At 41.6% G+C, this 10,759-nt stretch overlaps 1 protein-coding gene across 3 annotated transcripts; it reads right to left on the reverse strand.

Moving 5' to 3' along the window:
* Positions 1-1,237: 1,237 nt before the first annotated feature.
* NQO2 (N-ribosyldihydronicotinamide:quinone dehydrogenase 2) lies at positions 1,238-10,540 on the reverse strand. Of its 3 annotated transcripts, XR_014943581.1 has the most exons (7): positions 10,039-10,540; positions 9,210-9,374; positions 7,496-7,626; positions 6,407-6,520; positions 5,348-5,449; positions 4,026-4,430; positions 1,238-3,901 (listed from the first exon to the last, which is right to left on the reverse strand). XR_014943581.1 is itself a non-coding variant. In XM_015854496.3 (6 exons), exons 1-6 carry the CDS (start codon positions 10,043-10,045, stop codon positions 4,257-4,259), a joined length of 693 nt encoding a protein of 230 aa, XP_015709982.2. In that variant the 5' UTR covers positions 10,046-10,540; the 3' UTR covers positions 1,238-4,256. The 3 variants fall into 3 exon arrangements, 2 of the variants coding, with proteins under 2 accessions (XP_015709982.2, XP_085396419.1); XM_015854496.3 differs by having other exon boundaries at positions 1,238-4,430; XM_085540293.1 differs by having other exon boundaries at positions 1,238-4,430; positions 9,024-9,374.
* Positions 10,541-10,759: the final 219 nt, after the last annotated feature.

A 10,759-nucleotide genomic window follows, 5' to 3' on the forward strand; every position in this document is an offset into this window, starting at 1 on the left:
GGAAAGTGCTAGATAATGGAAGATGTGTGCTGCCTCTGTGAGAATCTGCAGTGTGCTCAGCACCCGCAGTTGTATCCAAACATACTCAAGAAACAAGCTTTGAAGATCTGTGCTATATGTGAATGTTCTGGTCTTTTCTTTGCCCCTAGCCAGCAAGAGGGCTGAGAGCATGTCACTGGAGATTGTTCCTCCTGTGCAGGGACTGCAGAGCTCTCTGCCCTTACTAGAAGGGAGCAAGGCCAAGTCATGCAGCAGGTAGCAGCTTCAGGAAAATCTGTACAGGCTGAAGCCTCCTCTCATGAAAGAAACAAAGTGCTACCCATGTGTATGGGAGATTAGTAATCACAGCGTGAACCACTGATTAATCAGCTGGGGCAAGTGTTGGGTCAGCTGCGGGAGCACAGGTGAGAGTAATTTAGCTGTGCTCCCGGGAGGGGTGGAGCTCGACTCCACCTCCTCTGAGACCTCATTTAAGGGCTGACCATCACTGAGGCAGCATCTCTTGGAGATCACTTGCTAGTGAAGATTGCCCCAGCTCCTTCAGCTAAAGTGTCATCACTGGTGAGTTCCCCTTTTATTTATATCTCCTTTACATTTCTTACCATCCTTGTAGTTACCACCTATACACTATGCAAAAGGAAGTCCAGCATAGAGCACAAGTTAAACAGGTTGATGATGTGGTTCACTGAGGCATATGCTCTCCGTCTTGCATAAGGACTACTGATTTCAACTTAAGTGCATCAGTAGTTGCTGCTCTGATTTGGAGCTACAAATAATAAAACCTCCTACTACACACTTAAGGGTGTGCTCCTTAACTGCAGTTTAGTTCTGGCACGGCAAGCCTGCTAGTTTACCAGCTTTCTAAGTTTAATTGAGCAGAATAACATCCCAAATTACACATGTTCAGACACTTCTCTTTATAAGCCTCTGAACTTTATAAGAAGCAACATTTATTTGAAGTAATCAAATACAATTCAATTAATGAAATGATAGAATTAGCATAATTGGTGTGAGTTCAGTAGACAGCCATGATTCAGCTGTTCCTGTGTCTCATTTTGACTGTAAAGATGGTGCTTCCAACCTCCACAGTACATGTGCAACAAGTGTCTAGGCAGGAAAAAAGTTGTTTTTAAAAGAACCTTATGGGAAGTACAGGTAGAGCTTCCTTCACAGTGTAACAGGATGTGAGTAGAGCTCCTTATTCATTTAAAACAAAAACCAAGAAGTTATTCCAGGCTGGTTATGCATCATGTATTTATTAAACTGGCCAAAAATATTCTTAAGCTGGGCATTTAAGGACAAGGCAGTCTGTCTCAGTCACCTTGATCATACTCCTTTGACTCGCCATCCTCCCACAGCTCCTTAGTATCTTCTATTATAGCAGTGGATTTTTGCATATGGAGAATTTCGGAAACAAAGAATAGTTAATTTATTTGTGTGTATGTACATGTACCTTTTTTTGTGTGTGGATAAACATACAAAGAATATTTTTGTGTGTAGTTATCCATACCAAAGTATATGTGTCTGTGTATATACGTACATATAAAAGCACTTCAGAGCACTCCAGCCTCATACTTTTTATTGCAGGTTCAGCAAGGCAGAATCGTGCAAGCAAGGTCACATATTCCTACTGCTGAGCTTGCTGCAGAGTAGCAATGCACCATGGCTGCCTGCAAACAGCTGTAATGATGGGCCACACCATGGATGGAATCGATAATTTATTGCTTGATTGGGTGTAAACAAATTAAGCTCTCAGAACCAGGTGCTTCTCCTCCTCTGGGTTTCTCCAGCTCCAGTGCTATGTGCAAAGAAAAAGTTGACCAGATGGACGTTGCCGAAGAGCACTGACTGCTTAAAATTGACATAAATCCATGAGAAGACTAAACAAAATACAGAAGAAAGATCTACTGCAGCTGGTAAATATGGAGAGAACAAACACAGCCCAGGAAATCCCCAAACTAAATGTAGTCAGAGGTTGGGACAGCATTTGGGGGAAGTGTTTGCTCTTCTTGGCTCATAACCACTGCATAGAAAAGATTTGGAGTTAGAGAATCCTTGTTTTGACCTGCTGCTTATGTATGCTTACTTTATGCATAAGTGGTCTAATACTGTCACTTATGATATAAATGAGCTGACACACACGCAGCAAGTAGTATCCAGAAGTGTGTCATAATCATATTTGAGTAATTATCATACACTGAATAATAGATGCACATAATGTATGTGTATATAATATGTATATAAAAATACACATATGGAATAATATGTATATTAACTATACTCTTCACCTAACATTTAAACCTACACTGCAGTTGATTCAGCAAAGTAACATTTTGTTTGACAGTTTCAACTTCTGTTCTCGTATCCACTTCCTTCTTTCTTGAATTATCTAGTAACTGGACATAGTAAAGTTAAGGATGATTTCTCTTATGTACAACTTTAATATTTGCATTTACAATCATATAGATTGGAGAAGACCTTCAAGATGGTCATGTGCAACTGTCAACCTGACCATGTCCCTTCATATCCTTATCATCCATGATAATCTGAGTTTTGAGTTGATTCTTATTTTCTCAGAAACTGTTTTATTTCCTTCATGGGTTTAATGATGGAAGGACTTAGGAAGCAATAATTTCCAAATCTAAAATTAGGCTTTGTTGTTAGAATAATAGTTTTAAAAGCTATTATATTCTGGTCATGATTGCTTTGATGGAGACACCACCTATTGTGCTATGTAACACCTCAGTTCCATCTTTGCACATGCCTCTGGTATTAATTCTTCTGCAGGAAATAACGCACACAGGATGTGCTGAGAAATTCTGATACAGTTTCACTTGTTGTCCATAGGAAATAACAGTAAGTATTCCACTGACCCTGAATAATGTCTTATTCTTTCCATATTTTTAGAAAATAATTTTCTTCTGCTGTGTTAACTCGTCAGATCACTCAACACAGTGAAGAGTGAGGGGGAATCCTTTACTGGCCATCCTTTACTGAGCAAATGTTTTGGCCTGACTGGGCTTTGCAGTGGGGTTCTGTGCTCGGCAGGAAATTGTAATTGGGATATTTAGAATTTTTATGCATGTTGAGAATTCTTATCAGCCAGACAGTGACATGAAATTTCCTTCTTGAGAAAGTCCTTACAGTGTTCAAGAAACATTTAGATGTTGTATTAAGGGTTTAGTGGGGAAATTTTGGTGGTAGGTGGACTGGATGATCTCAGAGGTCTTTCCTAACCTTGGTGATTCTACGATTCTGTTCTATTTTCAGGTGTTCTGTATGCACATGATTTCACAAGATTGGTTGTCAGCTGAAGAAGCAGATACAATAGTCATGGTTAGCTATACAGAATGGTAGAATTTCCATGTCAGTTGAGATTTTTTCTTGGTACTAGATACTCATCCATCTTCTGGTAAGGTAAGCACCATAATTATAAAATCCAGGAAACTGTAAAATTAGGTTCTACACATCTGAAGATACTCTGAGGAATATGGATAATACTGTACGTCTTCCAAAGAATTACTCTCCTCCAAATCAATGAGTCTTCCATGGTAAAACACTTATTTTCCTGTGGAGGGGGTTTTACTTGTTCTTCAATCCCTCTTTAGGCAACTTCAAGTTATTTTCCTTGTGTCTTTTGGACAAAAAATGTATTTTTCCCACAGCTTCTGCACATGACATTTTCCTTTTTATTCCCATTCCCCTTCATGTACAAGAGATATTGTACCAAGGCAAAACTGTCTCTTGCTTGTATAACTTAAGGGCTCTGAGTCACTGTGCAACTGTACATCCTTTTGTATTATCCGCGGTCGAGCTTCATAGTTCAAAGGCACAAGTGTAAATCTTTCATTTAAAAAAACAGGTTTGGCCACAATGAAGTTGAGTATAGGCAGTGTATTTCCTGGCCAGTAAAAAGAAAGAGGCAGTTGGTAAGAAGAGTGTTGAAATAAAATTGGCAATTTAATTTACTGTCTCATAAGCGTTAATGGTATAATTTGCAATTAAAAAATTCTTGTGTTACTAACCACATGCAGGCAGAATGTCACTGTTTATATGGGTGAGGACAGTTCTTCACAAAGAGTTGTGCATTCACAATTGAAGAGAATTCCTCAGAAATCAATAAAGACAAGCGCTTTACTGCCAACAAAGCTGTCAGTTGTAGTATTGAAGATATGAATTCTGAAGCTAACATTCTGATACTGAGATAAAGCACCAAAAATAATGTAAAAAAGTGTCTATAGTCTTGCGCTTGAACATTACTTAAAATACCACTCAGCAGAGCAGTTTATGGGTTCTTCCTTCCAAAGAGTCTTCAGTCGCTGTGCCCAGGCAATAAGCATCTCCTTCCTTTTCTCCTCAGAGACATGTTCTGGAGCAAAGCAGATGTGAGGCTCAAGGACTTTCACACCGCAAAAGTGCATGATGCCATGCTAAAACCAAAGGAAAGAAAGAAACACGTTAGCAGGTAGTTAGTTTTTCACTTTCAATTCAAGCACGTGGAATATTCAAGTCTAAAACTGTTTCTGTGACCCTATGGAAGACAGGTTTTCTAAACCTTTATCAAGAGAAGGGAAATTAATTGAGGGCATTTTGGCAGTTAGTGCTGAAGGGCAGACACTAAGCAGAATGGCATACAGTGCACTGAATAAGGTCAGTTTCATTGATCCTGGTCTGTGGAATTTGTCGACTCAACTAGCTGTTTCTCTTTGTGTATGTCTGAATTCACAGCTGCATTTAACATTCCTTATTACATTGATTTGCAAGATCCACAGCTAGGTAGCCCCAAAAGGGCACAAAGACAGTATTCAAAATGGTTAGACCAAAGAATTTCTAGAGACATTAATACATACTGATTGTGTTATGTCAAGAAGTAGCTGTTCCAATTTGCCTTATCACCAAAATTACACAAGGCACTTTTTCTACCTCTGACAAAAGAGCAGCAGTAAGAAAAGATACGCCAAAATAATGTGACCCCGTCCTACGTGATTCAGGTAGGTATGAGAACAAGAAACTGCATGCTAAAGCTAAAGGAAATTGTATTATACTGAAGGAGCTAAAAGTCAGATATTGTAAGTTTTCTTCAGAGGAGAAGGTACAAAACAACTTTAAAACTCTGTGGACTTTCAAAACAGTTGCAAGATTATAGGGCCTGGCTTGTAGATGGTTGGAATTAACAAACTAGTTATTTCTTATTATAATATACAATAAATATACCTTATGTAAAACTAGCATCAATACAATTGAAAAAAAAAATAGTAGAAGAGACGTAGAGATAATAAGATATAATAAAGAATAATAAAAATTCAGGCCAATGAGTAACAACAACAATAGTTTTCATTTCTTATACCTGCATGGGCCACAGGATATAGCGGATATCACCACTCATACTTCCTTTTGTATACATCTCTTCAGTTCCTCCAGTGGTGAAAGAAAACATAGCTAACTTGTTCTAGAATTAAAAAACAAAACGAGTCAGACATGTTTAAAGGAGAGTTGTTGAAAAGTTTAAGAGAGGCCCAGTAATAGACTAGTAAGCAGTTTTTATAACTCCTTGCACTTACCAAGCAACTATTGAGTGCTGCTCAAGATACCTTTGGATTGATAATAACCTCAGTGTGTCAAAGACCTGAACTTATGTATTAAGACTGCTCCAAAAGTAATGCATTCTATTTATTTCCAGGGAAACCACAACAGATACAAAAAGCATGTAATATTATTTGATAGAGAAAATTCTCAGCTACAAAGCGCTACTTTTCAACATAGTCACAACCACTAGCTATGCATTTTCACCAGTGATGAACAGCAGCCTGAATGCCTTGCTCATAAAAATCTGCACCAGTGGAGGTGACATTCTCACTGTTGCCACTGCTGAAATGTACAGCTCACCACCTCACTGTGCTCACAGCCCCTGTTTGGTCTCCAGAAATGTCCAGCAAGCGTTGATGAATGTCAATGAATGGCATGTTTTCTGCATGGATGAATTCAGTTCCATACCTTTGTTTCATACACAATTCCGCGTCAGATGTCATTTGGTCAGACCACTCCTCTGCTTCCATCTATCACACAGCAGCAACATGTGACAGAGTACTGGAGGGAAGGTTCAACCTCTACTGCCATATCACCATCTACCTCTGACATCAAGTGACAACATAATCAATTAGGCATTACTCTTGGAGTTGCCCTTGTAACTGCAATGCTGAAGGCCTGAATGAGCCAGATGCTTTCAAAAACGAGTAATTCCTCCAAAGAATGGAGGACAGCTGAAAGTGAAAGCTTTATACAAATATAATAGAAAAGATCACTTCCAACCCAACCATACGGTGCTATGATTATATGAAAAGAAAGACCATTATCTAAAGTGTGTTGCAAAGATCTTCAACTTAATAAAACAGTCTCAGAAACATACCTTAAGCAAACCAGTATCATAACACATTGGAAAATCGTGAGCAAATCCTTGGACCAAGACTCTGTCCATCCAGCCCTTCATGATTGCTGGCATGCTGAACCAGTACAAGGGAAACTAGGCAAAAAAAAAAGGAATGACCCCATTAGTGCAGAGAGCCCAGGGCATCCTTAGGCCTGGTCTTTAGGCAATCTCTTGTTTTCCTAATCTGTTCAGATCTTGTACATGTCTTTTTCCAAGGAGAGGGAGTAACTATGCTTGGCAAAAATAACTGAAGTGCTTTCTGTTTGTAGTGATCTCAGGTACACAGCTCAGAGACCATGGTCAATGTCAGAGCTTCTACACAGATGGAAGCTGGAAAACGGTAGAGTTGGAACATCATTTAGTTCAAACTCAAGACCATACAAAATACAAAAGGAATGTACAAGCCAATGGTTATTGCTGCCAAAATGGCCACAGAGAGACCTATTACCAGGACATCTGGTGCTCACTTCTGATCTGACATTTGTTAATGCCGCAATGTTCTAAGAGACTGTCTCACAGCCTACTGACATGATGACTTTGAACCACCATTCTGAGAAGAAACCTTCCTAACAGTAGAGCAGGACAGCGGAATATATGCAAGCTGTGCCTAGGCCAACAGTTTGATCATGAATTTGGCCAGAATATTTCCCTGGATATCAGCACTCTGGAGGCCAGTACATTGTGTTCTTTATCCTTGCTATTGACTGCATTTGCACAAGTATGTGACATGTTTCACTCTCTACACTGCTGATGCCACTGTTTCATTTAGGAGCTACTCTGCACACAGGCATCTGTTTCCCATAGGTAACACTATTTCCGTGTTGTGGGGCTAGTGATATTTCTGGGCCTTTTTGATGTTTTCGAAAATACACACCATATCAGGAAAACCTGACTCCTTGCAATTGCTATGCTGGGTACAAACCATTGGCTGAACTGTTGGCTGTTTTCACTCTGGCTAGAGTTAACGTTCTTAATGAAATCTATAATCTTTTTGCTTACTATTCCTTTTAGGTTGTTCAGCCCTGTACATTACAACTGAAGTGTTTTAATACAATTTAAAATAGCCACCTGAAAAATCAGCAAGTCTGCTTCCTGCACCTTCTTTTGCTCTTCAATCAAATCGTTGGACAAACATCCTCTCTTGTAAGCTTCCGTTGCCTCCACTGCATAACTGAAGTTGTCTGAGTTGTGCAAACAATCTGTGGAGAGAAGGGCACAGTCACTGTTTACTCCATCCACAGCACTGTAGTCAAATAATTAAATACATGTTGTGATCTACAGTTCTAAACTGAGTTACTTGCTTGCCTTTTTTTTCCTCACATTTTTTCATGGCTATTCAGTATCACAGCTGATAGCTGAAGGGCTGGAAAATCAACCCTGTAAGGAGAGGCTGAGGGAGCTGGGGCTGTTTAGTCTGGGGAAAAGGAGGCTGAGGGGAGACCTTATTGCTGTCTTCCTGTATCTGAAAGGTGCTTACAGTGAGAGCAGGGCAAGTCTCTTCTCACTGGAGACAGGTGACAGGACAAGGGGAAACGGCCTCCAGTTGCACCAAGGTAAGTTTAGGTTGGACATTAGAAAACACTTCTCCACAGAAGGGGTAGTTAAACACTGGAATAGGCTCCCCAGGGAGGTGGTTGAGTCACCAACCCTGGATGTGTTTAAGAGCAGTTTGGATGTGGTGCTTAAAGATATGACTTAGCAGAGGGTTGTTAGAGTTAGGGTACTATGGTTAGGCTGTGGAAACTCAGCAGAGGGAGGGGTACCAGTGTCTCTGCTGGCTCCACCATAGCTGGGTGAGCTGACTCAGGTATGTCCAAATGAAACTACACATCCATTCCTGCAGATTGAATTAGCAGTTCATCAGTCATTAGCAACAGGATGGTGAAAAGTATGGGAAGGTGGAAGCATTAATCTCATAAACTAAGCTAAGTAAGTTGGACAATGATATCTGAAGACATTTCTCACTCGAGAGAAGTGGACTTTAGATGAGAGACTGATTCTGAACAAGTGCTAATGCATTTTTGTTTCTCACTACTCTCACTGTGAGCCAAGGGTCACATCCAGGAGTCAACTTTTAGAAATGCTTAAGTTTTGTAGTCTCACTGTGTATGGGAAATTGTTGATCACAGCCTGAATCTCTGATTGAACACCCGAAGCAAAGCAATGAGTCAGCTGCGGGAGCACAGGTGAAGGTAATTCAGCTGTGCTACCAGAAGCGTAGAGCTTGGCTCCACCTCTCTCAGATGTCATTTAAGGGCTGACTACCACAAAGGCAGGATTTCTTTCTCTGGAGATTGCTCCTGTGTGGAGTTTACTGCGAACCTTCAACATCAGTAAGCATTTTCCATTTATCATAGATTATTTTTCTATTATGAAATATAATTATGAAATGTAACTTGTAATATTGTTCATTAAGGGGATGTGGTTCTTAAAACGTCTCTTCAGTTGATTGCAAATACCAGGAAACCAATGACATCCCTGATTCCTTTCAGTCTATAGACAGAACCCTGTTTTACAGGTCTGTGCTATATAGTTGATTTATCATTCTGATTGAAGGGGCATTTTTAAGACCTATTACAAAATAGGTGATACTTACACTGGCATTTCTTGATCAGTGCTTGCAGAAAATAAAAAAGCAGAGTCTTGTTAGTGGAGTTATATTTGTACAGAATGATAGCAACTGCTTTCCAGAATGCACCTAACGGCATGGGTTCTAGATTGTTAATGCAGCAGGATGAACAAGATGCAAGTTTGTCTCATTGCTACTGTTAAAATCTCTCACCGACAATGTCATTTCTTGTTGCCCGTGGCTCAAACTGCATTGCATATAAGTCAGACACTGTGACACTGCAGCCCTGTTTGCTCAGTTCTTCCACAGCAACAGTCTTCAAAGATCCATTAAAAGAGTTGGGCTCTTGATGTGCGTAGACTATCAGGACTTTTCTCCCTGGGGGCAGAAAGAAAAGCAGAGGACTCCTTTGAGACAGGCAGATACAAAGCAGTTATTGTGCTGTATTTTCTAGTGAAAATTGCAATGGCATTTGATTCTGGCTCGACAGGAGTGACTCATGAGGAAGTAATCAGTAAGTGCCTCTCCTCCAACTATTCTGTGCTATGCTGTGTTTTCCTGGGTGGGACCCAGTGGACAGTGGGTATATTTCTTTAGCATGTCACACTGCCCTATGGATGTGGCACTGATGGCTGTGGTTAGTAGGCAGGGTGGGGGTGGGCTGATAGTTGAAATAGGTGATTTTAGCAGTCTTTTCCAACCTTAATGAATCTATGATTCTATTCCCTGGAATTTTGAGGTATTATAGGAGAAAACCTGAATACACAAAACAAGCAGCTCTCAGTGCCTGGCTGGCAATATATAATGCAGATGTCTCCTGAGCTCATTTTCTCCTGTGGTTTATTGCCCTTGAAGGGGAGCTGAGGGTGCTCTGACACCGTGTTTGGAGAGACTGGAGATTTCAAGTGCATCCTCTGCTGAGGGAATTGCAGTGATTTGACAAAATACTGGCTTAGTATCACAAGCCAACACTACAGGCATTCCCTACATCAGCCTGCCGAGGGTCTAAGTGATTTGCATTTGTATTAGTAGATGTTCTTACCTGCCATTTTCCACTAGCGTTCTCTGATGCGGCCTGTAAGCTCGAACGACGTTTGTTTACGTGAGAAACGCCACCAGGAGGTATAGGAAGATCACTGTCCCGTGCTATTCCTGTGTGCAGGAGCAGGGTGAGAGGCCCGCAAGCACGATCTTTTGTGAGCTCTTTCAGACGGACAGAGCGATGGGAGAGAACGGACTTCTTACATCTCCCCCTCCCACGTTTGGCAGAGAATCGTGCTTTCGTTTCGTCCCTTCTTCTTGCAGCCTTTTCAAACCCTGTTTCAGACCCACTCGCCGCTCCCCGGCCTCGCTGCAGCGCAGCCCCTGGGGCGATGATGACCGGCTCCGAGCTCACGGCTCCGCACCGCTCCCCGTTGTGCTTCACCCACAGCGGGGCCCGGCCGACCCGGCGTTCCGCGTCCTCTCAGCGCTGATGCCGGCTGCCAGGCGGGTCGGATCCGAGCCGAGCCTCTCCCTGCCCTCCCGGTGCCTTCCGGAGGGCCGGGCTCTATGCGGGGCGGGCAGCGGCCCGAGGCTGCGGCTGCTGCCACCGCTGGAGGCGTTGGTTGCGCTGCGCGCTGTCATTACCGTTGTGTCTATGCCTTTAAGCGTACGTATGTGATGGATCACACGCTCACTCGTGTTCTGCTATAAAGGGCGATGCTGGCTGCTCTCAGAGTACAAAATATTTTTGTCCTCCTCGAGGTGTGTTGTTAAAATAT

This window comes from Coturnix japonica, chromosome 2, assembly GCF_054131305.1.
Source record: "Coturnix japonica strain WE chromosome 2, WE-NBRP24, whole genome shotgun sequence".
Taxonomy (NCBI): Eukaryota; Metazoa; Chordata; class Aves; order Galliformes; family Phasianidae; genus Coturnix; species Coturnix japonica.

Coding starts and splice junctions, on each gene's coding strand:
- NQO2 (XM_015854496.3), bottom strand. Junction 6,521..7,495: donor CAGACTTGCTGATTTTTCAG/GTGGCTATTTTA, acceptor TTTTTTGCCTAG/TTTCCCTTGTACTGGTTCAG. Junction 5,450..6,406: donor ATGATACTGGTTTGCTTAAG/GTATGTTTCTGA, acceptor TTTTAATTCTAG/AACAAGTTAGCTATGTTTTC.